Genomic DNA, 11,852 nt, shown 5'->3' with positions numbered 1-11,852 from the left:
TTTTTCTGTACTCAGTCATCATGCTCATCTCAGGAGAAGCTGCACCAGCTGCCCTTTCAGCCCACGGCAGATGAACTTCATTTCCTGACAAAGCATTTCAGTACTGAGAGCATCACTGATGAGGAAGGGCGCCATTCTCCAGCCTTGAGGCCTCGGTCTCGCAGTCTCAGGTGAGCTTTGGGTTGTTTGTTGAATTTTCAAGATGTTGGACAAATGTATTGCATTTCTATTTGTGCTTTCCGATCTAAGAATAGTCATTTGTGGTTGTTTTGTTACACGTTTTTGAAATTATTTTAATCAACATTTAACCTACCTCACCTAATCAGAAAGGATTTTTTTTTTTTTTTTTTTTGATGCTGAGGTTTTGGGTTGCAAAATGGTTATCACAGTCTGCTTTTGTATCTTCACAACAACCCTATGAAAACCTGATGCACAAGCGTCTTGTACTAAATCTGTAAAAAGTAGATTTCCTTTTAGTGAAGTTTCTTCTCTGAATTTTTCTGCCTTTATATAAAGAAGTGGTTGCAGTCACTGTTAATAACTTTTCCAGCAGTGCTTCCAAAGGGGTATGAAAACTAGATGCTGTGGTTTAACTCCAGCCAGCAACTAAGCATCATGCATCAGCTCACTTATTCCCCGTCCCATCCAGTGGGATGGGGGAGAGAATCAGGAAAAAAAGTAAAACTTGTAGGTTGAGATAAGAACAGTTTAATAGAACAGAAAGGAAGAAACTGATAATGATAAGAATAACAATAATAGAATGACAAATATAATAATAAAAGGATAGGAATATACAAAGTGATGCACAGTGCAATTGCTCACCACCCGCCGACTGACACCCAGTTAGTTCCCAAGCAGCGATCCACCCCCCAGCCCCACTCCCACAGTTTGTATACTGGGCATGATGTCACATGGTATTTCTGGAATACCCCTTTGGCCAGTTTGGGTCAGCTGCCCTGGCTGTGTCCCCTCCCAACTTCTTGTGCCCCTCCAGCCTTCTTGCTGGCTGAGCATGAGAAGCTGAAAAATCCTTGACTTAGTATAAAAATGACTTAACAACAACTGAAAACATCAGTGTGTTATCAACATTCTTCTCATACTGAATCCCAAACATAGCACTATACCAGCTACTAGGAAGAAAATGAACTCTATCCCAGCCAAAACTGGGACACTAGAGTAGATGATGTCAAAACCTTAAATAGAATTGCACCCAAGAGCAATTTTGTAATAGTGCTGAAAATATTTCTCCTGCATTAGCAGTTAAATAATTTTTACTGTTGCTTCAGAGAATGGGTTGTTCAAAGATAGCTATCCAGGGGTTATTTCCTTGTGCAGTTGATTTTTCCATACTTAAAAACAGAAGCAACTAGAATCTCATCTTTCACAGAACTACAAAATGACTGAGGTTGGAAAGGACCTCTGGAGGTCATCTTGTCCAAACCCTTGCTTGAGCAGATTGCCTAGGACCATGTCGAGACAGCTTTTGAGTATGTCCAAGGACGGAGATTCCACAAACTCTCTGCGCAATTTTTCTTGCAGGTCTCTAACAGTTATGTGGAATAAATCCACAAACATTTTGTATCATGGCAAAAGCCTTAAGTTTTGCTATGCATTTTAGTGCTGGACCAAGTGAATGAAAGTCTAGAGATGCGTACGTCTAGATGCAGCATCTTATGAAAGAAAAAGTATTTATACAAGCAGGGGACAGGGAGGTGAAGTCTCCTTTCTGCTTCTCATCTGAGGGTGTCAGAGGTGGATATTGCCTTTAAATTTAATGGACAAGATTCAGAAGTTCTGCCAGCTGGAAATACTGAATCAGTGTGCCCAGCTCAGGATCTAGGCTGAGGTTTGTAATAGGAGAAGTGAAACAGGCCAAGATAACAAAAAAAATCTATGGTGAGTATCGTGTCATGGGAGAGCTGACCTTTCATGATTATTTGTAATTATTTGTATGTTCTAAACTTCAGTGCAGGCTGCATGGTAATTGCATATGGATCTACTAAGTGTAGTTACACAGTAATCTACAGGAGCAGGTAAGTACCGTGGGTAGTAACACGCTTAGCCCATGATCTCCACAAATTGCCATGTAGTAAAAGGCTAGTTTTATGATTTGTACTAAGTCTCTTTGAACCATAGTCCTCCTTCAGTCCTCTTGCTGTCACTCTTAATGCTGACGATCGCTGAGTAGTCTGTCTGTAGTAGTACTAATTCTTTATAGATAAGACAACTACTGTAGGTAGACAACACATCACTAAAATAATTATTGTCCTTTCTAACACAGACATATTACTGTTGGCATAATGAAGTATAAGACACTCTTGCTAATGCAAGAATGATATGAACAATAAAATGAAGAGCCTAATTATATTTTTTTCCTTGTTAATACGGATTATCAACTTGCTGAGAATTTTACCTCTGTGAGCCAATTTAAAAGCAGAGTTATCATATAGTAGGTTTATACTCTGTGACAAGACTAGATTAATTCAGTGTGTCATATAACTATGTGATTAATCTTCTTCCCCTCTTGAATGCTTTCTCTAGCTGTCTCTGGTTTTCAGTGTGATAATGGCCAGCCTTATTGGTATTCCAAAGCTTAGAATGAAGTAATTTAATTTTTTAAACTTACTGTGCCTGATTTGTTTTTCATTTTACTTATTGCTAGTACTGTGATGGTGTGTGACTCTACAGCACCCTTGCCACTACCAAGCATTCATGCTGGCCCTTGCATCTCAAAGGAAAATTGATATGTCAATCCAACCAATTGGAGCAATGTTTGCAAGAGTAAATACCCACTTTGACAGAGGGTAGCATGTCCTTGTAAACAAACAAGTACTGAAATATGTGAAGACCAGACCTTATTCACTGCACATCTTGCTTATTTATTTGCTCACATGACAGAGTTAGCTTACTTGGTGGGAGGATATTTTTACTTACTTAAGAAATGAAAAAATAAAATCTGAGCAGTTAACGTGTTGAAAATGAAGCAGGAATTTCCTAAAAATATAATATTTTCATAAGCATTTAATGGTGTTGTTTGATCAGCTCTAATGAAAAGCAGATGAACAAAATACATCAGACGTTTTCCTTAATTGGCGGTCACAGCTTTGTAATTTAGAAGATGGTCTGTTATTTATGACTGATTGTTAACATGTATTCGTTTTTCATCCTTTGTGACTGCAGCCTCACATCTCTTTTTATGAGAGAGGAACTGGTATTTTGAGATGTCACTGTCAAATGCTGGGACTGTTGGTTTTGAGGGTCTCTAACCCAAGATTTTTTAGAAGTATCAGCTGATCCTTTTATGCTCCTAGATACAGAGTATTGCCTAGATGTAACTTTTGGAAAAATCTACTTCTTTGACTAGAAATTACCATTTTCTTGTACTTAGCTGCAAATGTTCTGTTCATACAGAGCAGTCTTAATGATCAAACTGGATGAAAAAAGTAACAAAGCGTACAGTCGTGGAGGGTAGTGTTGGCTGATGTACGCTGACAAGTTGGTACCGCCTCCATTGCTTGAGGTATTCTGCCAGGGTGGCTTGAAGATACTCATTGCCTAACTAATCATGCCTTATTTGAAATCCCCCAAATTTCTACACCAAAGAAATGGCACTGGTTCTTTCCCAGCTGCTTTCCTGTGCAGGTGGAAGGAGGTAGCCTGAGACCAACGCTGGAAACCAAAAGTGTGACATGCTTTTGAAGCTGGTTGCTAAAGCCAGGAAGACTGTTTTCTCATCCATCTCCAATAGATCCAGTACTCACATGCTAAATGAAAGAACATATTTCTATGTGACCCACCTGTTTTGGTGCTTACAGTGTGTCTTCAGTAGAAGAGAGTATTTCTTTCTTACTTGCCAAAGTAGTTCCTAAATACCATCTTTCAACTGGTCTCCTTTTTTTGTAATGCAACCTTCAAATCCTTCAAGTAATTGGCCAACAGAGAGATGTCCGGCCTACATTCACTTTGTTTAGAACAATCCTGGGCTTTATCTGAAGAAGATCTTTTCTCCTGGGAGTAAAATGCATGGAGAGTGTGAATTCTTGCACTAAACTTGGCATCATTACTCTCTCTAAGTTAGAGAGATGCTGCCCTCCATCTTTCCCCTGTTCTCTTTCCTTGTCTTTCTTTAGCATTTGCTAACATGTGGAAATGTGTGGCGAAGTCAGAGATAAAAGCAGAGTTAACTAATAATGACTTCTTCAGGAGCTGCCTTTGTGCAGTCACTCAGCCCACCAATCTGCCCATTTTTCTTGATCTCTTTTTGTATTTCAGGATAATGTTGTCTAGGGAAAAAGCGTTAAAGATTGTAGCAGTGAATTTTTATATAGTTGAAGTAGATGAGATCATCCTTAATCAAACATGCTCCTTCATCTCTTTGCTGTGTAGTGCATTTCAAATGCAATCCTCCAACCTGACTTTTGACATGCTAGATCCTGCTATTAAGAATATACAGAGACAACTCCTAGAAAATGCCAGTTGTCAAAAAAGACTTCTGAAATAAAATACCCAAGATGGGAAGAAGGAATAGGTGTTGTGAAACCACACCAGTGGCCCACATAGTCCATTTTTATTTTAAAGATTGATCCTGCAGGTTGTGGAGCTTTCTCATCTCACTGCACTTAAGTGTCAGCTTTAACCACTTGAGTAATCTTGGTGGTTTCATCGCTTCATGCTGCTGCTTTCAGAAAGTGCCGTCCGCTGCAAGCTGTGGAGGAACAGGTGGTGCTCCCTGCAGAGTGGGGATTCATGCAGCCAGGAATTTGCCAGAGAAGCATAATAGTTTTATATTCTGAAGCGTAAGGCATCTATTTCCTATGAAAATACATTCTAACTACATTACAGATAATGTTGGTCTCTGTTTTCTCTGTCAAGACAGTGAGTTCTGTGAACCTGATTTTAAAATGTTCTTCAAAGTGATTGGTTTTACATTTATTAACTTTTGGTTTCACTCACCATCTTTGTGGTTTTCTATTATGAGGAAAACTGGGTATTCTTATTTGCCCTGTGTACTGCTCATTACTTTAACTTTCTAGTGTTTTCTGTCTAAAGCAGTTTCAGTCTTCGTTGGCATGCATAAAAAATCCTGAGGTATTGGAAAGAGGTAGTTGCACCCCCTGTGTAAGTCTGTAGAAAGGACTCATTAGTCCTTACTTTCAAAGAGATTGTGATTGAAATGTATTCCCTTTCCCTTAATGCTCTCTCATATATATACATATATTTTTTATTATTTATTAATTTATTATTTCTATTTATAAATGTTTAAAAAACCCCCTTACATTCATAAGAATGTCACTCCTAGTATAAAGAAGGGCTGAACTGGAAAACAGTTCAGCGATACAAAACCAATCACAAATAGTATTTGTCCACAGATTAAACGTCACTGAAGCAACAAACTCAGAAATGACTTTTCAGAGTGCTCGGTGAGAAAGACTCTTTACTGTTCTGTTTCACTGCTTGCCCGTTTGTAAGAAGAAGAAGAATTACTGTATATCCTGCTTTGCCTTGGATTCCCTTTTTTTCTAGCAGCACTAGAATAACTGCCCAGTGTGGACTTTCTGTGCTGTTTGGTTATGATTATGCAGGAAGAAGGATCCTTGAATGAATGCTGAAAAGCAATCTAAAGTTACGCGTTTAATTTTCTACATTATTTCCTCCATGGTATAGATTATTGTAATTCTGTGGGAAACTGTATTTCACTATTATTGTGCATGTTGCATAAATTCAGACTTTAGCAGATAGGTTCTGCTCTACTGAGATCAGTTCTCCTTTGGTCATTGTCCTGTCCAGAAACAGGATTAGGCCCCAAGGTCTAACTGTTGTGGGCTGCGTGAAGCACTTAGTCATATTTGCTCTGAAATTTGATAGACAGATGTAGATTGTCCATATTTGGTTCTGCTTTATTGTCTCTTTTTTCAGGGGAAATTTTCTGACTCACTTCTAGTGTTAATGTAATTTGTATGAGAAAAAAGATTTATATCTTTATTTCTTGGAGGAAGAGGAAGGCCAGTGCTCTCCTCAATTTCAGCAGAAGGTTTAACTTAGTTTCTACTTCATACAACTTTAGCCCTCTAGTTTTAAATTTCCTTATTTTGGCAACTGGCATTTCCTACGAGTTGTCTTTGTATATGCTTAATGGCAGGATCTAACATGTTGAAATGACAGAAAATTAAGGCCTATGGTTTTAATTTTCCTATGGACACTGACTTTGGTAATGTGCTGTAAATACATCCTAATTAAACCTTTATGTACAGGCTAAAAGCAGAGGGGAATACAGTGCTTTTAGGTTCTCTGCTTTTTCTTAATAAATACAGCTGTCACAGTGAAGGAAAAATTAGGTATTCATAAACATCTCAGTTTTATTTAGTCACAGTTAAACTAGATTTTGTAAGGTTTAAGTTATTACTATAAATGCTACTCCTTGAAATAGCTGTCTATAAGCTATTTTCACTTTCTAGCATCAAATAAAGACACATGAGTTTTGACAAGATGAAGGCTAGAAACCTTTGCAGGAGATAGATGTCACTGAATGTCTACCACCACATCATTTCATAAAGTGGAGGGAGGGTGAAGAAGGGGAAAAGGGAGAGTAGTTTTTCGTTCTGCTGTTAAGCTTAAGGGGACAGATATTATTCTTCTAATGTCTGCTCTGCTGAAATGAAAAACTCACTGACAGTAATAATTTCTTTGACCTGCCTATCTAAACCAAGAAAAGAGAAGCAGCCTGCTTTTTGTCTTAAAATGTTATGCACGTGCATGGTACGTGTCCTCCGTTTTACAGAAAATAATCTGTTCCTTTGTGAGTCTTGAAATGTTAGACTGATTTAGTTCTGTATGTGAAATTTTTGGTACTAGATAGATGTGTTGAAAAGCTGTCATGCCAATAAAATGTATTAAACTCCTTTTTTTCTAGATTTCCTTATGTTCTCCCTTGGTGGCATTCAGTTATCTGCCCAGTCCTGGTTTCTTTTTCACCTGGTTGTGTCTCAAAGGTGCTGTAAAGTAACTAGCAGTGCCTGGCAGCTAGCCTTTGGTTAGTTAGTTATCCATCTATTTCTGTAGTTTCCCAGGCTAAGGATCAACATAAAAAATTATGGTGCAGTATATTATGTTGCAGTCTTGCTGTAGTCAGCTAGACATTTAATTTGACCTGTTATATTGGGCAAATTTTATTTAGAATGACAATTTGAATCTTGATCCAAGGTTTTATCTGGAATTTTTTGGGTGCTCTGTCATTTTAGGTGGTAAGAAGTGGCATTAATCAGCTTCCAAAGATGAGAGACAGAACTGCCAATGCCCAAGGAAGCTAAGGGATTATAAGTGTTTACTTTCTTGCCAATCAGTAGACTTTTGTGCAAAGAAATTACTTTGTTTCAGAATCGTAAAAAACAAAAGCAAACGCAATAAATTCCCATGTCATTGTGGCTTTTCTTAAGGAAACACTACATCTGCTGGCAGGACAGCTCACGTAGCATGATTTTTGCATAGATCTTAATTTCCTGTATCCATATGAATAAAGTGCCTTGAAAGCAAAAGGCAAAAACCCTCATGTTTTATTGTAGCCCTAGGACAGCAAATACTTAAGCATGCACAAATTTTAGTAGGACTACTTTAGTGTTAAAATGAAGTATGTATGTGCCTCCGTGTTTCTGTAGTTAGTACCAAAGGGCTTATATATCCTTGTCATTATACCTCACTTAAATCACACAGAGAAATAATACATTATAGAAAAATAAATTCTTCAGTACCTATGTTTTCACCAAGTTCTTCAGCTCCATATGAACTGCCAGTAAACAAGTGTCATGTGTTTGTGTCAGATTGTTTGGTCTTAGAGAAAAAAGGATAAAGATAGCAGGCTGGATGTGTGGGGGAATTTGCTTCTAAGTCTGGAATTTAAATGTTCTTACCCTTCTTTTTATTATGTCATACATTACATATGAATATAAATGTAAGTTTCTTTTTAAAGACAATTTTCCTTGATTAAAAATAGCTATCTACCAAGCTAAGGGATATATTTTCTTCAAAAAAAAGTTGATGAAAATGTGTTTTTACTTGGTATCCAAAACATCCAAATCGGTTTTTCTCCTTTAACATAAGGATTCAGTGAGAGTTTTAATCTGAAGTGCATTTTCCCAAGCTGAGGGATAAACCTTAATAAAAACAAGACACAATGTAATTCATGGAATTCCAGCGTCAGGCATGAAAAGAGATTGGTATTGCTATATTCTGTGAGCCAGTGAGTTAAATTTTCTTTGAATTGTAAATATATGTTCCCAAAAGAATGTGTTTTCCTTTAAATAGGTTAGCAGCAAGGTAGTAACTGTAATGCATTCCAAGTTTAAAATGCATTTATTCCATTTAGAGATTCATTTCATCCTTCGCAAGAAAGTTTAAAATGTTTGAACTCATTCAAGATAAAATTGTATTTTCTGAAAAATATTTTTAGCAATATCTAGTACTCTTAAAATCATAAAGACAATGATCATGTAAGATGCCAAATAATTGAAGCCCTTGCTTGTCTTGAACATTAGAACAAGGTAGCGAGAGAAATGCGATGCTGTAGGCGATCCTGTAGCTAGGGATTATTTGCATTACCTCACTCTGGCTGTCCTCAGTGGCAGAATGAGTCAGAGCATTGCATACCATCAGATGTGATGAAATGAAATGCAACTCTTCTTTAAAAAAAAAAACCCAAACAGTAATATAAATGCAGTTTGTCAAAATTTAGTGTCCTGTTTTTTGGTGTGCCTTGAAGTTGCTTGCTAACCTATGCATACATGCATATGCATCCGCAGTGTAATATGCCTCAAGGGAGTGCAGTTTTCAGAAAAGTATTCTGTTCCTATTGCTTGTGGTATTTATATGTAAGATTTAGCTGAATAACACTGCTCCTGCATCCTTCCTGCAGCGTGGTATTCTTCAGACAAAGGAAAGCAACTCATCTCAAGTTCCTTGTTTCCTTTTACTCTGCCTCTTTCTGGCACTAGAGATTCCAGAGATAACAGTGATTTCTTCCTGGGCAGGGCTGCTACCACTGCCTTGGAGGGCAGTAAGAGAACGAGGGAAATAACAGATGTACCTGCAGCAAATGCACTGATTTTTTACATGCTTGTATATTAGGGCTTGCATTCACTGAAAATAGGTGAGTTTCTGCCTGAGTTCATGTGAAGACAGGAGTGTTAGCAGTTTTCAAATGAGTTAACTGTGAGGGCTGTAGATTGCCATTGCTTGCCAGGATTTTCTCTGAAGTTAAGCATCTGCCCATTACTGAAGTGAAGTCAAAGCTTTGGAAGGGCTACAGTCAGTGTGGCAGCATTATGACCAACACTGGGTTTTGAAGGGTTTTGATGTGATATCTGTAAATTATAATGTACTTTCTTTTTTTCCTCTAGCCCGGGTCGCTCCCCAATTTCCTTTGACAGTGAGATAATAATGATGAATCATGTGTACAAAGAAAGGTTTCCAAAGGTAAGGAATCACTTTTTTGAATAATGCATTCAATGAACTTGTGACCAAGCTCAGAATTAATTTGTTGTGCTCATTGGAGAAGGAGCCCAGCTTTTACCTCTGATTTCCAAGCAGTGCAGTTTGCTAAGAGTTTGAAGCTGCCTTCTCTGCTTCACATGCTAATTCTGCAGTAGAAGAAATAGAAAAACTTTGGGTGTTTCTATATGTACATCATATTTACTGAATTTCTCATGTCTTTTATTGGCTTGACAAATGCTCACAGGAATGAGGAGAAGGGCCATGCTCTGGCTGCTCAGTCCATTTATGTTGTTTATGAGGCCAGTGTCTCCGTATATTTTTAACTAATCCTTGTCTTTTTCTTTAAATTCTGAATCAGATTAAGGCTGGAAGAGGGATGTTTTGCTTAGTTTCATATATACTTAAAAAACCTATTTTACAGTAATTTCAAAATATGTTGAATAACATTCTCTCATTATTCCCTTGTATAACTGCATTAAATTTGCTTTGTACTGATCCAAACTTCTTTGGGTTTGGTAGGCTTTCCATTTACATATTGAAAATGCAAAGTTTTCTTTTAAAGTCATTCCAAATCATACTGGAGGTTTTGGCAAAAACCAAGTTTGCCACTGGGTACCAGAGAAACAATGAAGACAGACTGGGATTTTCAGAAAAGTCAATCTGAATTCAGTCACACTGAAATGTGCTGAAGTGATCTGCAGTGAAAATAAGTGTGAGTTTTTTTAAAAAAAGCTGAATATTGAAATCTGCAGAATCAAGCTTTGGAAGTTAATATCTCACTGAAACGAGTGTAGAAGATCGTGTATCCCAGAACTGTTGATATGGCCATTCCCTCCTGTTCTACCAATAGCAAAAATAGGTGTTTCTGTGGAGACAGGCCATCAGTGCTTATAGTGATAGAAATGCCATGTGTCTATTGCTTGGGGCAACGATTTTCAGGTTCCATGGTCTTGCCTAAAAGTTCTGAAAACTGCCTCGTATCTTACGTCTTTACTCTGGAGACCCAGGGAGGAATACAGCCTCAGGACAAGAGTATTTTTATGGTCATTTGCATTTTCAGAAAGTGTGTTCCAATTAATTTTTGTTGTTTGCTCATGTAAACATAACTTTTGCCTATAGTATGCTATTTTTATTCTCAGCAAAATGCTATTGCGTTTTGGAATATTTTTTAAGCCTTGTGCATTTTGGAATTAAGAATATGTTACTTTAGCACCCTACTTGTTTATGTTTAAGTTTTGGGATAGTAAAATTTAAGAATATTTCTGTTTATTCTGTACTTTTAGGCCACGGCACAGATGGAAGAACGGCTGGCTGAGTTTATTGCCTCTAATGCTCCAGAGAATGTGCTGCAATTAGCAGATGGGGTCCTAAGTTTCATTCATCATCAAGTTATTGAACTGGCCAGAGATTGCCTAGATAAATCACGTGAAGGTCTTATTACTTCTCGGTACTTTTATGAGCTGCAGGAAAACTTGGAGAAACTTCTCCAGGACGTAAGTGCTCTCTGGAAAGTAGAATATATTATTTTGATTGAAACTTTAAACAATAAGCCAGAGCTTTGATTTTAGGAGAGACAATGTGGATTCCAGGGGAAGGGCAGTGGGTGGGGGTGTCAGGAGATCTGAGTTGTTCCAGTCTGCTGTTGATCTGCCACGGGTGAGTTTGAACAAATCACTTCACCTGTGTACTTCGTTTGTACAGAAGTTAAATATGCATATGAATAAGTCAAAGGCAGTCTTTACCATTTATGAAAATCGGGTTCATCGAGATGAAGGAAATTACTGAACTTTTCTTTCATGTACTTCAAGACTGTGAATGACTTATTAATTACAATAGTGCCTTCGAGGAGTGAAAACACCATAGTTTGTAGTGTTGCTATAAATTTTTCATAAAAGATTTTCTTGAGCTGAACTTAATCCAGTTGCGGGTTTTTTAGTACTTCGATGTGTTTTGTGGTGTTCAAAGCATATGAAAATACACAAGGGGGCACAATTTTAATGCATGCTCAGTATGCTTCAACCACTCATTAAAAATTGCTCTTTTCCTTTAAAATGAAAATAATATTAAATAAACTAAAACTCTTAGAATTTGTGCTATAGCTGTTGCGAGAGTCAGTGCTATTACCAGTTGCTGGGTCCGGACCTCCATTTGGGAATGTCTTCCTAATCCTTTGCTTTGATTTAAGGAGGTAGCAAGCTGAAAACACAGGATTTATAAAGATTGCAGTCTCAGATAACAAATATCACGGAGACAGCTACAAACAGAACACCTGAAATAATGTATTTTCTGTGATGATTTTTAATCTGTTTGGTGAAGATGTGTTTATATGATCAGTGTGCCAACCCACTGGCATGAATTGCACCAGTTTG

At 37.6% G+C, this 11,852-nt stretch overlaps 1 protein-coding gene across 10 annotated transcripts in view; it reads left to right on the top strand.

Annotated features, from left to right (window-relative positions):
• MAST2 (microtubule associated serine/threonine kinase 2) overlaps positions 1-11,852 on the top strand; it is a 198,834-nt gene that overhangs the window by 145,866 nt on the left and 41,116 nt on the right. For 9 of the 10 annotated variants that reach the window (XM_069788840.1, XM_069788842.1, XM_069788838.1 and 6 more), the window contains 3 exons: positions 16-170; positions 9,390-9,465; positions 10,767-10,976. In XM_069788840.1, the coding sequence (XP_069644941.1) occupies positions 16-170; positions 9,390-9,465; positions 10,767-10,976 (441 nt within the window). The remainder of the gene's footprint in view (positions 1-15; positions 171-9,389; positions 9,466-10,766; positions 10,977-11,852) is intronic. The other variant, XM_069788839.1, reaches the window with a different exon arrangement.

This window comes from Haliaeetus albicilla, chromosome 8 (assembly GCF_947461875.1).
Source record: "Haliaeetus albicilla chromosome 8, bHalAlb1.1, whole genome shotgun sequence".
In the NCBI taxonomy this organism is placed as follows: Eukaryota; Metazoa; Chordata; class Aves; order Accipitriformes; family Accipitridae; genus Haliaeetus; species Haliaeetus albicilla.
The sequence above is the reverse complement of the archived record's forward strand: the minus strand, read 5'-3'. Positions and strand labels throughout refer to the sequence as shown.